The following is a 16,773-nucleotide window of genomic DNA, read 5'->3' as shown; positions in this document are numbered from 1 at the left end:
GCCAACATATGCAATCTTTAATGACTTGACAACAGTATCGTAATTATATCCCTTCTTAATAAGTCTATTCAAAGGTTTTGTAAGTTTCTGAGGTGAATACTGACACCTTTGTGCTTTATAAAGAATATTACCATAAAAAATTGGATGTGAAATACCTGAACGTATTAGAAGTCTGCATGTTGAGCTATATTTACGAATGATGTCTTTATACCGATGATAAAATTTAGTAAATGTTTTGACTAGTTTGTGATATCGAAAACCCTGGTGTAATAATTTTTCAGTAATACATAAATTTCTCTCATCAAAATCTAAAACATTGTTACATACACGAGCGAATCGTACAAGTTGAGATATATAAACACCGCATATAGACTATGTTTTACACAAAAACAAGAATGCACAGACATTGATCAATGAACCATGAAAATTAGGTCATGGACAGATGATACCTACCAGTCAGACATGTACACCTGTATATAATCATTCACCATTATAGTATATGAGAAACAGACCTACTCATGTAACTTTTACTTAAATCACTGATCCATCAAATGAAGTTGAGGTCTGGTTTACTCTGTCTGATGGACATATTGACATTGCAATGAAATCATATACCAAATTTAGTCATCCTATTAGACTTTTCAAGTGAAAAATTCACATTTACAAAACTAAACATTTTCAGCCCTGAAACACATGATGATTTCCAAAGTGTTTCAAAGAAGATAATTAAATAGCTTATTATTTTGGCTTCATTTTTTTCAAGAAGGATATTGATTTGATGTGTTCATAATAAATATGAAAAACATCTCACACTTAATTGACTCTATGGTGTGCATCTTATTTATTCTGAGAGATATTCCTTAAAATAATTCTAAAGTTGCGGACTTTGCCTTTATTGTAAATAATAAAGCTATAAATTATAGAATTTTAATGAAGTAGACATCACAATATTTTCTGTTCCAAAACACTTTACATATGCAAATATTACACAAATAAACAAAATAACAAACATTTTACATACACCCTGGAAATAATTGTCAAATATAAAATGTTTTCCTGGACGATTTCCATAAAAAAACCTATTGAAAGAAAATTAACAAAACAAGTTTCTGTTTCTAATTTGGTCGTACCAAAAGAGTATAAATATTTTAATAATTTTTGAAAATGATTAGCTTTTTTTGTACTTAATTCCTGTGCCTTTGCCAAAACATAACAGTTTTATGACCCAACAAAATAAATTATAAATATCACAGTTTTTAAAAATGTCCATCTCCAAAGATGAGATCAAGAGCTGCTTGTAGATCTCCCCCTGTTGCTTGTAGTGCTCTCCTAGCTAAAGCTTCATCAGTTATACCCATATCACGTAACTGTTGTATCTGATCCTGAAAAACACAAATATGATCTGATTGAAAGGGTGTAGTTTTCATCTATTATTACAATAATATACAAATACAGAAACAGTAAAGGTTATCAATTCATTTTTCTATCTATGGAATTTTAAAAGAAAAAACAACATTATAAGAATAGTGTAGAGTAATTCGAATTTGCAATTAAATTGGTCCTTATTTCAATGTTGGTTTGACATTTTATACATCAATCCAGGGGCCAGGGCCTATATGAGGAATTTAAAACAGAAACTTTGTGCTGAATTTTCTAAACAATTAATGTATACTTGAGTTGTTGTACAAAATTTGAATGTAGCATCACTGATGAGGTTTTTTTAATGACAAAATATATTAAACATCTAATTATTACATCAAATTTTCCACAATTTCTTTTTTCCCCCTGATAAAAACCAAAATATTCATAATTCAAACTTTCATCAGCATAGACAATATAATGATCTATGGGAATTTGGAACAAATTTTGTATTTTTCATTAAGTCTTTATTTCTATCAGATACTTATACTTTTTAACACATAAAAATCAGTCCAAATTTTTTACTTTCATCCAAATTGCTGTTTATAAGTGGTCATGGTGTGACTGAACATGGTATAGATCTGATATACTTACATCAGATGGTGCAGTCGTTCTTTGTTGTGCTTGGTCAATGGCTTGTGAGAAGAAATCACTAGAGATGATAGGTGGTCCACCCTGAAATATTTAACAAATATTTTAGTGGTGTATTCATTACTTTCAATCAAGCTTATACAAATTTTGTATAAAATTTATCTGAAACAGTCTCATTTGTAAAGTTTAGAAACTTAACCAATGGTTTACTGTTTCTACATGTAACTCCTTAATCTAAAACTTCATAATTTGCTGCACTTTTAAACCTCTCAATTTTTGTATATATACAAATATAGGAAGACTACATTTCGATATTCATATGTAAACTTAAATCTGAAAACATATATAGATCAATACCTGGGGTTGCGGACTGGCTTCTGGTTGAGATGGGCCTCCTGCTGAGGCTAGGGCAGCTGCTAACTGTGCTGGTGTTATTGCTGATCTTGGAACCTGTTAAAACAAAGTATTGCCAGTCACCTGTTTATTTACAAAAACCTTATGTGATTGTCATACAAGTTGTTAAACAAAACAAATAGCAATAAAACCTGCCTTTTGAACGAGGTTGACATTTGCCTGGCTGTATCCTTACATTGTGTTGGACGTCCCTTAGTAGTCAGTTTATGAGATCTCTTAACTTGTAAGCAAACTTTGATTTTTACAAAAATGTTTCAAATTTTATCCAAGCAACTGAACAAAGAAATATTGGTATAAATCACTTGCTATTATATGGTGAATCTACATGTTGATTGAATTCAAATATTATTTTCATTAGTTAAATAGTTATTTATTTATATGTATAAACTTCAGCAGATGTCTTAATAGCATTTGCATACTATTTCCTTTTATTTTTACATTAATTTTGTGGCCACAATATACATACTTCTCCTCACATAAACAGTTTCTCCTTGATTTTATGGTATCCCCAACATAAAATACATAGATATTATTGCTTAAGTTCCTTGCATATTTTGTCATTTTGTTGTTCTCCCACATTTAATACATATAGAAGTTCCTTGTTTATATTGTGGTTCTCCCCATGTAAACACTTACTGAAATTCCATGTAGATTTTTCTTGGTCTTCTGGACTCCCAAAATAAAACACTTACAGAAGTTTCTTGTCTATTTTGTGGTTCTCCCCATATAAACACTTACAGATATTCCTTGTGGATTTTTCTTGGTCTCCCGGACATATAATACTTACAGAAGTTCCTTGTCTGTTTTGTGGTTCCATATCTTCATCGTCCGACATTTGTTCAAATGAGTAGGCACCTGGAAATAACAAATCAAATATTCTATATAAAATTAGGTTTGATACAGAAAGGCAAGCAGATAATAATGATTTTAAAATGAAATAAAAGTTGTGATCTGAGCTCATGTATTGAATTTACTATCAGATCTATGTACAAAGATTGGTTTCACTTCAGGTACACATAAAACTATTTAACTTTTCACATGTTATAGCTATATAGTTTTAACAATTGTAATTTGTTTTCCCTTTGTTTCAGATAGTTACACTGTTATTTTGTATGGTTTCTTATCAAATAAAATTGAAAATGGAAATGGGGGAATGTATTAAAGAGACAACAAAATACTTTCAATTAATCAATCTTACATATCAGTATATATTCCATAGCAAATTCAAAAGAATGCACTGCGCTAAAATTATATTTTGTGACAAAATTAAATAGTTATTAGTTATAATATGGAAATCTTAGACTAGTGCATTGATATTTAAGAAATGTTTTATAATGGTTCATGCATTTTTTGGGTAACTTTGAGAAAATATAATATTTGTTCTGACTCATACAGACATGTACTAGCGCAAAAACAGCCTTTTATAGCTGACTATGCGGTATGGACTTTGCTCATTGTTAAAGGCCGTACAGTGACCTATAGTTGTTAACTTTGGTGTCATTTTGGTTTCTTGTGGAGAGTTGTCTCATTGGCAATCATACCACATCTTCTTTTTTATAGAAGTATTGCGAGGAGGAAATAAACGCTACATGTTTTACTATCCCATTTATGATTTATGACACTTTTGTCTCCCAAGATTGAATTATATCTTCTAGGATCATCAAATCTGAACTCCAGAATGGGATTATCCTAGGATGCATGGAAAAATAATCCTCTAAAACCAACAATTTTTCATCATTTTTAATAGATAAAGGTTACCAGGTCGTTTTTTAATAAAATTTATTGATATAACTTGCACTTAAGGGAATACGATACAGTAGCAGGGGCAGATAATAACCTTTTTCAAAACTGTTCATGTTGTTTTCGCGACGTTTGTAACCAGAACGTTGTAATTTCGCGATGTTTCTAATCAGAACGTTAACATTTCGCGACTTTGCTTGAAAAAGAAGTCATATTTCGCGGACTGACGTCATAAATTTCGATTGCGCGAATTTCAAAAAAGTACCTGCTAAAAAAGTGGTCATGCCGTTTCTAAAAGGTGGAGAAATCCGCCGAAAAGCAGTGAGATTAAAGGAAATACAATAAATCAAATACAATTTTGCATGACGAAATTGAAGAAATGGTGATAGACACAGAATAGAGTACTGACAGTATAACATGGAAAGACGGAAGAAGCATTGTGGAGCTTTTTAGTCTGGCACTGAATAACTGCCAAAACAGCATGGACCTGCGGAATCTGCTTAACGTAGAGAAAGAAAAATTTCAAGGAATTGGGGTCTATCTTACTATTCGTTGCTTAAACTGTAACATGCTGAAAAACATTTTACCAATAACACAATTCGGAACAAAACTACCTGCAATATTTAATAATGAGTATTGGTAGCTGCTTAACATCCAGCGGCAAATATATAATTGCATATTTATGACATTCAAATGTTATTTTAATGAAACTTAAAGAATGAGAAAACTTAACGTTTGAACCCGTGATTAATGAGAAAAATTTAACAAAATGTATGGCGCGTTGGGTGACCGAATCGGGTTTGGTGTTGAAATCCATACACAAAAGGCATAACTACGGCGTGTTGTACAGCTGTGAAATATTTTTAATGACGAGAACAGTTATTTTCAATTATTGATAATGAATTCGAAGTAAATAATACTATCTTGAATTGAAAAACATCAGAATTAAAATAGTTAAGTTTGTGTCTTTTTTTTCTTTTCTTGTTTAGCATTTGGCAGCCTCCAAATTTTATGGAGACTTGTCATTGTAAGGCCAAATTTAACAGACTATCAATGAAATAACAAAACCGACTGCATGTGTGAGACCCTCATTGGTGGGTAAATAAAATAATAAATAAAGAGAGTGTCTCATCCTGTTCTAGACTTGAAATTGGTTCATAAAAAAAAATAGCCGATTTTAATTCGGATATTTTAAAAACATATAATATTGTGTGTGTATATAGAAAAACTGTCAAAGGGCTTGTAATTAAATGGTGTCTTTTGGTATCACGTTCATCATATTTGTATTTTGTTCATTGTTTTGTACTTAAATCAGGTCGTAAGTTTCCCGTTTGAGTTGTTTTGCATTTGTCATGTAGGGGCCTTTCATAGCTTACTATGCAGTATGGGTTTTACTCATTGTTGAAGGCCGTCCGATGTACTATAGTCGTTTAGCCATTTGGTTTCTGATTGAGATTTGCCTCATTGGTAATCATACCACATCTACTTATTTGTATAAGCATGTCCCTATTGTACTTCAATGTATTGAGAGATAAAAATTGAAGTACGGCAAATGTATACTAATTGCAGACAGACAGATAAGAAAGTGTACACACGTTAAAACTCGTCGTATAGTTAGACGATCGGACAGACGAACAAAGTGTTTTCAATATAGCTCTACTTCTAGACAAACAAATACGCCAATATTCATACGTATAAGCCGTAAAAAAGGTTATGCAACTTATCTATTGATAAAGACATCGTTCAATATTATTCTCTTATACCGGCTACTGTACTTCCTATGAAATAGTATATTACAACTTCATTTTCGGTCGATTGAGGCAATAATGGCATGATTTAAATTGCACAAAACAGCTCTTATTATAAAACAAGAAGTACTGCTTATAATTCAAATTTGAAAGATGACTATCTTTCGAATGTAAAAAAAAGAAAATCAAAGTACGTCGGAACCTTTTAAAGTTGACGATACGGTATCGGTTTTGTCATTGTTGAAGGTTGTACTGTTGTCAATTTATGGTATCGCCTCACTTAATGTATAGTTGGTTCACATTTTGTCATGTCAATAATGTTATCTATCCCCTTACAGTACATGAAGCAATTTAGAACTAATGTCGGACGGAGATGCACCTTTATACTTCTATCAGATTTTCTTTTTTGCCGTATATCTGATAAAGCAATCTGCTAGAATCCTTTTATAGTCTTTTTATATATTATGAAAAGGTTCCTGTCCAAATTTCGTTTCGTAAATGTTTAGCAAAAATATTTTTCCCTTTTTTTGATTAACCATCTTATAAATTTTTGTATGAACTCTTTGAAAAACACCTGCATATACTTGACAGCGAACTCGTGTACGGCGGGAATGATTACACGACGTTGTTGCGATTAAAACTTAATTTTACGTAATTTAGCGCCATACTGACAGACGTCGTAAAAAATTAAGGTATATGGCTTTTATTGAAAAAACAAGCACATGGACCCCAATTTTTTTCTTTTGCAATCAATCAAGTACTGTTTCAAGAACACTCCGCCAAAATTTCAGGAAAAAATCAACGATCAAAATTTTTTCTGCACTTCCGAAAAGACACAAAAGATGGTCAATTTCTTTATTTCGGATATAGCAATCAAAATCCGGAACATGATGATTTGATTTAACCTTATACTTGTTTCAGCATGTTGATGCCATGAATCAAGGGAATATTTTACAAAAAACCCGGTTAAGTTATGACTTTTCGTTCAAAAGTATTGTTACTTTCTTTAAAAGTCATTATTAATGAAATTTCAGGGATTTTCTTCCAAATATGCAAATTTCGAACCAAATTATCTCAAAAAGTAAGTCATGAAGGTACTTTTTTCTTTGCATATTTGAAAAGTACACATTGAAATTGACCTTCTATCAAAATTTTAAGAAAAAATCAACGAGGGATCTCTACTGTATCGTATGCCCTTAAGCAAGATAATGGAATTATCTATTTCAGAAAATGAGAAAGTATGGGATACCAGGACAGTAGGTTAATAGGTCAGGTGAGCTCAAAGTGAAAACAATTACCAGGAGCTAATCTTTCTGCACCAGCCTCCATCTTAGAACCTTCTTCACACACAGCTGCTGCTACCATCATTGCTGCTTGGCCAAATGCTGGATGTTTCTCTAAAATTCTGGCAAATATATTTTTAAATGAATTTATGCAAATTAGATTGAACAAAAAAAATGTATTCCTTGTTGAAGTAAGGAGCATTATCATCATATCTTTTTTTTCCTTCCACTAGAGTGGTAATTCATACAAAGAATTTTATGTTTGCTTTTAAATTAAACATAAGTTAAATTTGAATGAAATATTTTGATTCTGTGGACTGTATTGACCATATTTCGCTATTAAACATGAACATAACAGGTACAGTAAAATGCTCCATAATTGGACTAAAACATTAGTTTTGTGTTACACCAAACATGAGGGGTTCCAACTCTACCTGATGAAGACAAAAATGCAGTAAGATGTCATGTTATTCAAAACAATATTTGATTGCAAAAGACCACAAATAGTTTTCAATGAAACTTTAAACAAGAATGTGTCCTCAGTACACGAATGCCCCACTCGCAATATCATTTTCCATGTTCAGTGGACCGTGAAATTGGGGTAAAAACTCTAATTTGGCATTAAAATTAGAAAGATCATATCATAGGGGACATGTGTACTAAGTTTGAAGTCGATTGGACTTAAACTTCATCAAAAACTACCTTGACCAAAAACTTTAACCTGAAGCGGGACAGACGGACGGACAGACGGACGGACGAACCAACAGACGGACGGACGGACGCACAGACCAGAAAACATAATGCCCCTCTACTATCGTAGGTGGGGCATAAAAATATATAGGGGAAAAATGCCAATTCTATAATAGAAGGCTTCATAAATAAATGCCTAAATTCGTGTCTTTTATAAATATTATGGTAGTAACTTTTTTGTGTGTACATAACGATAACAGATTGTACAGTATAATATCTTTTCTGTTATGTAGCAAGAAAATGGTGGAGGCAATTATTTTTCTGATAGTATTTTGTAAGATCTAACCATTCCTATTTTCTTTAAATTTCTGTCTATCAATTTTCTTTATAATCAAATATCAATACTGTACTTCTTTCATATAAAATCCATACTTAATATCAAAATTTTGCCCAATCTCTAGCATGAAAACACAAATGATTTTTTTGTGTTATATCTATGAAAATAACATGAGATAAACTAGATTTTGACAAGTCTTAAGCGTAAAAACTTAACTGTAAAGTCATTACTCCCATTCAACCGTTAAACACTTTTATTTTATTTCACAAAACTTACTGTCTTATATTTCCTGGGTGAGCTAAAATAGCTAACAAAGCCCTATCTTGAAGCATAGCTGTAAAAAAGAAACATACAGATAAATAATTCTTTTTAATAATTAATGCATTTAACCTGAGAAATTTAATATCCATAGAATATAACCAAAGCAAAAGGGTTCTTAAAGAAATTATTCATTTCGTGAAATTATAATGTTATATATAATGTATGTTTACATATATATAATAAGCAGTATTTAAGTATAATTAACACTAGTTAACTTAGTAGATAATGTACCAATAGCTACTGGATCTTTCTCTAAGCCTGGAGAAGCTGCAATAACATTTTCTAGTGTCTCTGGGTTGTTCACCATTCTTTCTACCTACAAAATTTAAATCTAAATCAATCTTAACAAAAAAGTTGTATAAAATAACACCCGAGTACTTATATACTATTTAATGGTCTTACTATAACAGCAACTTGCATTGTATGACAAAAAGTTTGCACTGTCAACAGATGATCCTCTTTTTTGCATCAAATAGACTGGGTTTTAAAGGAAATGTTGTTGAAATGCTGCCTAATTGATGTATACCTCAAATATCCTTTTATTACTATTTAACACAGATGACACATTTTTTTAAATTCTAACATTGCACAAGCTCTTAATCCTGATAAAAAAGTCTGCTATTTCTAACATCAATTTTAGAAATCAAATCCAAAAATATAATGACTGTTCACATAAACAAATATTAGGCAGAAAATTTAAATGTTATGGATTTTCAGCAGACTTGACTTTTTTTTTTAAAGTGATTGGCTGTTCAAGTATATTGAAAGAGTTCAATCTGACAGTAATATTTCAGATAACTAAAGAGATGAATGCATTACTTTTTCAATTTTTCAATTTTCAGTTACAGTTTTTTTTAACAAGCCAAAGTTGTCTGCAAAATTTTTGAAAAATCAGTGACATAGTTAATTTTGCAATTAGGTGTACTATTTAAAAAAACTAAACTTGACCAGTGTTAAAATAGTGGAAAATATTGATCAAATCACATAAATTTATAATCAGGAAGTTTTTTATGCTCCTGGACAGATGCAACAATGACATAATATACATGTATACTTACTATAGCAGAATAGTCTTGTGTCACCAATGCTGCTCTAACTGTTTGTGTCAACTGTCTAACATCTACATCTGCCATCATATCTTTAAAAAAAATATTTTCACTTATTTCATTCAGGTAAGAAACTGTTAATAATTGCAAATATAATCATATGTTCTCTTAAGCTTACTTACACCTCTTTACTTTTTCCAACAAAAAATTATGAAATGTACATGATGTACAAATGTAGGTGTACAAAGCTACACAAATTTATATTAGATTATTCTACAGCTTTTATAAATTTAAATAAACTTAAAGCGTTAAACATTTGACAATAATTTAATTTTGGATGTAACATGTCTTCTGATTGGCTGATGTTGTTTAGTTTATCAGCTCATAGACATAATATTGTTATGTAACCGTGACGTCATCAACATTTTTTCATGGTTTACTCCAGTTTAAAAGGAATTTAGAATTTAATTATAAGAAATGACTAATATTTTTTGTGTCTATTCGTAATAACATAAATCAAAGCGCTGTAAGCGCTGAAGGCAGTTAACCAAAAACCAAGCCAACCGTTATTATGAAAACTGTGGCAATGTTGCCTCAACATTAAACATTCGTATAAAATACATTCATGTTTATCTAATGATTTATTTATTAAGGCAAATAATTTATATGTTATCAAGGTTTCAAAAGCAATGCATATATCAATGTATATTTTTTTATGGTGAGTCTGCAGTGGTACAAGTTCCCAATGATTGCAGTTGTTCTACTTGGTAGTTATAAACCTTGGTTTTATTTGACTGCTAGAAGTTCAAGTTGACTTAGTATGAACATGTAATAGTATGAATGGACTGGTTTCCCTGGAAAGAAAACTGAGTTTGTGTTCTATAGTACAAAAGTTATGAGACACGAATCAGACAAATGTTCACTACAACAGAGATCAAAGGTGAGGTCTGACTGTCCCATACATATGAATATATATAATTTAGGGGTGGGGATCTCAACGGTTTTCAAGTTCTCAAACAGGTAGGGGTAGGCAGAGGATTTAGGGGGGCAGCCCCCCACTTTTTGGGAAAAAAATTGGTTGCTTATATAGGGAATCACTGAAGCGTGACTGGAGCGGGCCCCCACTTATGAAAATTTCTGGATCCGCCACTGGGGGTAGGGTGACCCTAGGGACTTCTTCTACATTTCATTTCATTTGTTATATTGTCCCATACATGAATATATATGGTTTAGGGGTGGGGATCTCATTGGTTTCCAAGTTCTCAAACAGGAGGGGTAGGGTGACCCCAGGGACTCCATCTATATTTCATTTAATTAGTTATATTGGCCCATACATGAATATATATTGTTTTGGTGTGGGGATCTCAACCGTTTCCAAGTTCTCAAACAGGAGGGTTGGGGTGACCACAGGGACTTCCTCTATATTTTATTTGATTTGTTATATTGTCCCATACATGAGTATATATGGTTTAGGGGTAAGGATCTTGACCATTTCCAAGTTCTCAAACAGAAGGGTGTACAGTGACCTCAGGGACTCCCCCTATCTTTCATTTGAATTAAAATCGACTGTGACCATGAACATGTATATTGTTAGATATACTGTTCCCAGCTGTCACGTTGTATTGGATTTTTACATTAAAATTTGTCAAAAAGTAATTTTGAGTTTCTGTATAAAATATTTTTCTGCTTTTTCTTTCTTTTACATATATCTTTTGGTTAACAATTCTAGTGTTTATATTCATTTACCATGCATAGATTTATTTTTTCACCTGCTTTGATTTATTTTGTAAATGATCGCCAAACCCGGAATTATCCTTATCCGCTTCCGGAATCGGATCCGATATTGTAAAATTTTGTCTTCACGGCCGCCATTGTTATGTGTTTACAATGTTGTTTTTGTCAATCAGATACGATTTTACTCGAATTTATACAATATTTGTCGGCGATTTTCTGTATAAAGCTAGCGGTTGAACAAAATGAACATCGCTGTCATGAATAATAATGATAAAAATAAGTTTTTAGCTCGTTTAATTGGAGACTTTGGTGACTTGCATGGAAGGTTTGCAAAGTAATTTCTTATTTTCTTTCAAGTGGAAGGTGACTACGTCGGGCGTAGCTAGAAACCAACTATCCTAGTCGAAATTCTGCTTGCAAAAGTGGAAGGTGGCGGACCTCGGACCACCGCTAATTTGCACACCTGACTCCAAATTGAAAAGCTACGAAAATTTCTTTTTCTAATTTGAAATTGCCGCCAACAGCGTGAACAGTTGAACTTATTATATAATAGTCTACTGACGTAATTGTACTACGTATTGATGACAAACAATATCCCTACGACTTTTGCCATTTGGGAAATCTAAACTACTTGTCTTAAGAGATTTTCGGCGATTAAATATTTCATACAATTGTTCTTTGACATCTTAGCTAAAAGCACAAGTCATAATGAACTACACAAGTATTCTTAATAAGCACTACTTCCTATGTGTAACTTCAAAACATTTGGATAAATCGACGATCATTTAAGGTTTTTCTGGTCATATTTTTTGTAATCCAGAATAAAAAGTATTAAAAAAGAGTTCAATTAGTTATATATAACATAGTAGCGAGCTAGATAATAACAATGGCAAGTATTTCAGCATTTATTGGGTAGAACACAAATCTAGGGCGCTCGCATAATGCAGCTTAACTGCATAAAAATATGGTGCACACTGTTAAATAACCTGCTACGCGCGTTATTCAGTGTGCACCGCATTTTTTATGTTATTTCTTCATAGACAGAAAAAATATTACAGTCATTCCTTAAATAAATCAATTTGCAATTTACAGTACTAATGATATATGGATATATTACATAAAATTATTTATTATATTAAATAGCCTAGGGGGCCGCCCCGGCAAATCTTTTTTTTGAAAGAGGTGAAAATAGTTTGATATTTAGAGAAATCCTATGCATGACTTTTCCAAGCAACTGCTCTGTTCAATGATTTTTTCCCATTATTTTCAGACCATTTTAACATCCATTATGAAAATCTGTCCCCTTTCCAAAATGGCCTAAGTAACTGTGAAGGGGCCTATTGTATAAAATTATATATTCTACACATTGCATGCAATGATATATATGTGATATAATCTACACATTGCATGCAATGATATATATGTGATATAATCTACACATTTCATGTAATGTTCTAAAGAAAAGTTACCCTGTGAGTCATCTTTTTCGGATAAAAATTTCTTTAAAGCAAAAACTGTAGCACCAGCTTTTAAACCAGCACCCTCTAGTGGTTCACTGTCTTGTAATTTTTTACCACAGTAAATTAATTCTGAAAAATAAACAAATATAATCAAACATACATGTAAAGATAATGAGAAATTTCATGAAAAAAAATCATAAATTTCATGAATACATGTATGTACATGTATATCCAAGATCTTTTCAGAATGTTTGCTAAATACTAATTTTTAACTTTCCTTATTATTTTTAGTTTATAGTACATTTCTGATTTTAAATCTTCCTTATTATTTTACCTGGCAATATTATTGCCAAATGTTCTTTCTTTACAATCATGACAATGGTAGGATGATTATAATAACTTACCGGTACTGACCCCTTAGAAATTCATCAAATTTAAATCTCATTTTGTTTCCCTAACAGTTTCAAGCTATTTGTAAGTTGTCATAGTTAGCATAAATTTGTTTTTGAATGTTTACGGGTAGATTGGGTGTTGCTGGTTGCTGTTGTGTTGTATTTATGGCGATTCCTGTTGTCACTTATCAAATTAAACACATTCCACAAAATGAGAAACAATCCCTCAATTCTAATGATGATATTAATTGTCCTTCTTTATCAGTAATCTCTTGTACAAATCAATTCAATACTTAGCAATGGAAGGGTATCTGGATTGTGCATTTATTTCCACAGGAATTCCACATTTACACAAATAAAGACTTGGGATTAACTGATTATTTTGGGGGGATTCAGTGAAAGAATTTTTTTTTTCAGGATTTTCCTGGCTTCTGTCTCCAATTTTTTGAGACACTTAAAGCCAAGCACAAGGTTTTAGTCTTCCCTTTTAAAAAAAAGTTGCCTGTATTTCAATTCTGAAACAACAAATTCGCTAAATATAAAAATAACAAGAATGTGTCCATAGTACAAACAAACAAACAACAAATATTTTATTTGCCAATCACGGCGCCCAGAATGAGCAGAATAATTATAATATAATTTTCAAACATAATGTAGAGTAAATTCAAAATAGGTTAAACAAAGTACATAATATGATTGATTTTGATTTGGTTGATTGATATAATATTAAAGAAAATGAAGTAGGCAATTTGTAAATAATAAACATATATAATACAATATGACCAATAGTATGTTATTATGGTCCCTTTATTGGACAGCACACCTTGTAGTAAATACTAATAATTTATGAAATGTAAAAGAAATAACTTATGTAAATGCATATTTGATCATACATAATTTTATATAGAGAAATCTAATTTAATATTGTATTTCTGTTTATATTTAAAACCTCTAATAACTGACAAATTATTATCAAAATGTTTTTATCTTCATTTCCCATTAGCCAAATAAAAAGAGATTTGTTATCAAGTTTTGAAATATTTTTATTTTTACTATATATTTTGCTTAGAAAGGGATTTCTAACATTATCCAGAGTTTTACATGTTAGAAGAAAATGCATCTCATCTTCTATTTCCTCATTACAGAGTTTGCATATTCTATTTTCTAGTTTAATATTAAAATAACGACCTTTTTCTATTTCAAGTTTGTGAGTACACGGATGCACCACTCACAGTATCATTTTCTATGTTTAGTGGACCGTGAAATTGGGGTCAAAACTTTAATTTGACATTAAAATTAGAAAGATCATATCATGGGGAACATGTGTACTAAGTTTCAAGTTGATGTAACTTTAACTTCATCAAAAACTAACTTGACCGAAAACTTTAACCTGAAACGAACAGACGCACAGACGGACGAACGAACGGAGGCACAGACCAAAAACATAATGCCCCTCTACTATCGTAGGTGGGGCATAAAAAAATTTGATATGATTACCAATACATCTTCATGATCAATCTTATAGCTATTCACGTCTGATCAGAAAATCTGTCCTGCTTGAACTATTGTCATCATACAACAATCAATTTTTTCATAGTGGCTTAAGATATTTAGTATTATGATGTCAAAATTTTAGGGTCCCGAACCTGTGTGATATCCAGTAATGGCGGACAAATAGCGAAAAGGTGTATTCGACAACTCTCCAAAAGAGACCAAATGACACAGATATTGAAGACAATGGGTCACTGTACCTATTTCAACAATGAGCCAAGCTCATATCACATGTCAGCTTTAAAAGCCAATCAAATGAAAATCAATTCAAACTAAAACTAACAACCTTATTTTGACTGTCCCTCTGGTATCTTTCGTCCCTCTTTTATCAGGTCAGGAATAACCACCAATTGGTGGATTATACCTCAATTGACGTATAATCCACCAATTGACATATATGGGTATAGACCAATTGACGTATTATGCAGGTTTTTTGTAATAAAATGCTTGTATGAGATAGGAGCATGATTTTGCAACTTGCAATCTATTTTATGACCCTTATTGAGTGCTCCAAAAGTTTCAGTTTTGTCAAAGCCTGATGCATCTCTTGAGAATGCATGTGTGCAACAATTCTTTTGTTAAAACATTTGTACTTTTGACCATGATTGACTTTTGATAATGAAAGTCAGGTATTAACAAAGAGCTCCATTCACCTGTGGAGTTGTACTCATGATCACATGACTGCACACAGTATTGATGTCCATTGACAGGTGATTAGTGGTTAATTTACCAATCAAGAATTGACAAGATAACAATAGAAGAAACTGCAAATACAATTATTGATTAAATGCAATATGTTATGTGACTATACTTAACTAGGAATGTTTGACAAGTTTTAATACCATAATATGGTTTTAAGAAAACAATGCTCCATTTTGGTGGAATAATTTGCTTTGAAAAACAAAGAACTATACACCAATTGGTCTATATCATTATACGTCAATTGGTGGATTATACATCAATTGAGGTATAATCCACCAATTGGTGGTTATTCCTGACCTGTTTATTCATGTACAAAGCAAGAAACAAAATTATACAAATATGAGAAACAGCAACAAACAACAACTGAATGACAGTCTCCTGACTTGGGAAAAGCACATATAGAATGTGGCAGGGTTAAACTAGTTTGAAGAAACCAACCCAGACCCCTAACCTGGGACAAAAACAGTTTACAGAGCACCCATTGAGAGCTGCGAGGGTACAGTGGAATCCATTTTGGGATTAATGGAGATGTGTCCCTTACATATTTACATTGTTTAATATTTACAAGGACAAATTATAGCCTTTCAAGATGTCATAATTATTTGAATAAAATTTACACGTAATCATTTCGCCAGACTATGGAATTATTCCACATTTGGTGAATTGTGGTTGAAGTTGTGCCAAACAGGGTTTCAGTTAATTGCTACTATTGTGCGTGTTAGATAGCATGGCACCGTGTTTATCATATTTATTTATTTTAATTATTGCATAGGCTGGCATAGCATGAAAATTTAAGTGAAGAAATGTGATCAAAACAATGAAATCTCATCATTACCGATGTCAGAGGGAGGTAAGTTGATGACTTTAGAAACTTCCTCTTTTAAAAACAAGGAGTTGCCTTTCAGATTAACAAAATTAAGTGTTATTTTGTCAGTTTTTCCTTGTACAGTTCGGTTACAAATTTTTAGGGACGCCATTGCTGTTTTGTAAACTGGTTTAGTATTATACGGTCTATTCTCCGTTACAAAATCAAAGTAAATAAAAAGGAACCAGTAATTTAAAAAAAAAGTATTGTAGTACCGGTTTCATTCGGGCGACATAAGAATAATTTCCTTATTTGATATTTTTTCAAAGATGGACAGTATTGTTAAAAAAATCTTATGGACAATAAAATTTAATGGGGAAATTCTTCTTTAGCTCAGTCTGTTAGAGCGCTGCCTTGTAGCACATCATTATCTCTGGTGACAAACAACTAAAAATTAAAAAGCATAAAAGTTAATTATTGCTAAATTAGCCACCGCTTTCATTCATCTTTTTCAGATTTTCTTTATTAAATTACCCCTTT

The 16,773-nt window shown here is 31.7% G+C and overlaps 1 protein-coding gene across 1 annotated transcript; it reads right to left on the bottom strand.

Annotated features, from left to right (window-relative positions):
• Window positions 1-913: 913 nt before the first annotated feature.
• Window positions 914-16,440, bottom strand: LOC139521068 (ubiquitin-like protein 7). Its single transcript, XM_071314319.1, has 10 exons — window positions 16,264-16,440; window positions 12,793-12,912; window positions 9,602-9,681; window positions 8,775-8,859; window positions 8,499-8,556; window positions 7,211-7,317; window positions 3,212-3,279; window positions 2,368-2,460; window positions 2,014-2,094; window positions 914-1,382 (listed from the first exon to the last, which is right to left on the bottom strand). The coding sequence occupies exons 1-10, from the start codon at window positions 16,403-16,405 to the stop codon at window positions 1,257-1,259; spliced, it is 960 nt and encodes a 319-aa protein (XP_071170420.1). The 5' UTR covers window positions 16,406-16,440; the 3' UTR covers window positions 914-1,256.
• Between the last annotated feature and the right edge of the window lie 333 nt (window positions 16,441-16,773).

The sequence above is a fragment of the Mytilus edulis genome, chromosome 4 (assembly GCF_963676685.1).
Source record: "Mytilus edulis chromosome 4, xbMytEdul2.2, whole genome shotgun sequence".
NCBI classification, from domain to species: domain Eukaryota; kingdom Metazoa; phylum Mollusca; class Bivalvia; order Mytilida; family Mytilidae; genus Mytilus; species Mytilus edulis.
This window is presented reverse-complemented; position numbering and strand designations above follow the sequence as displayed.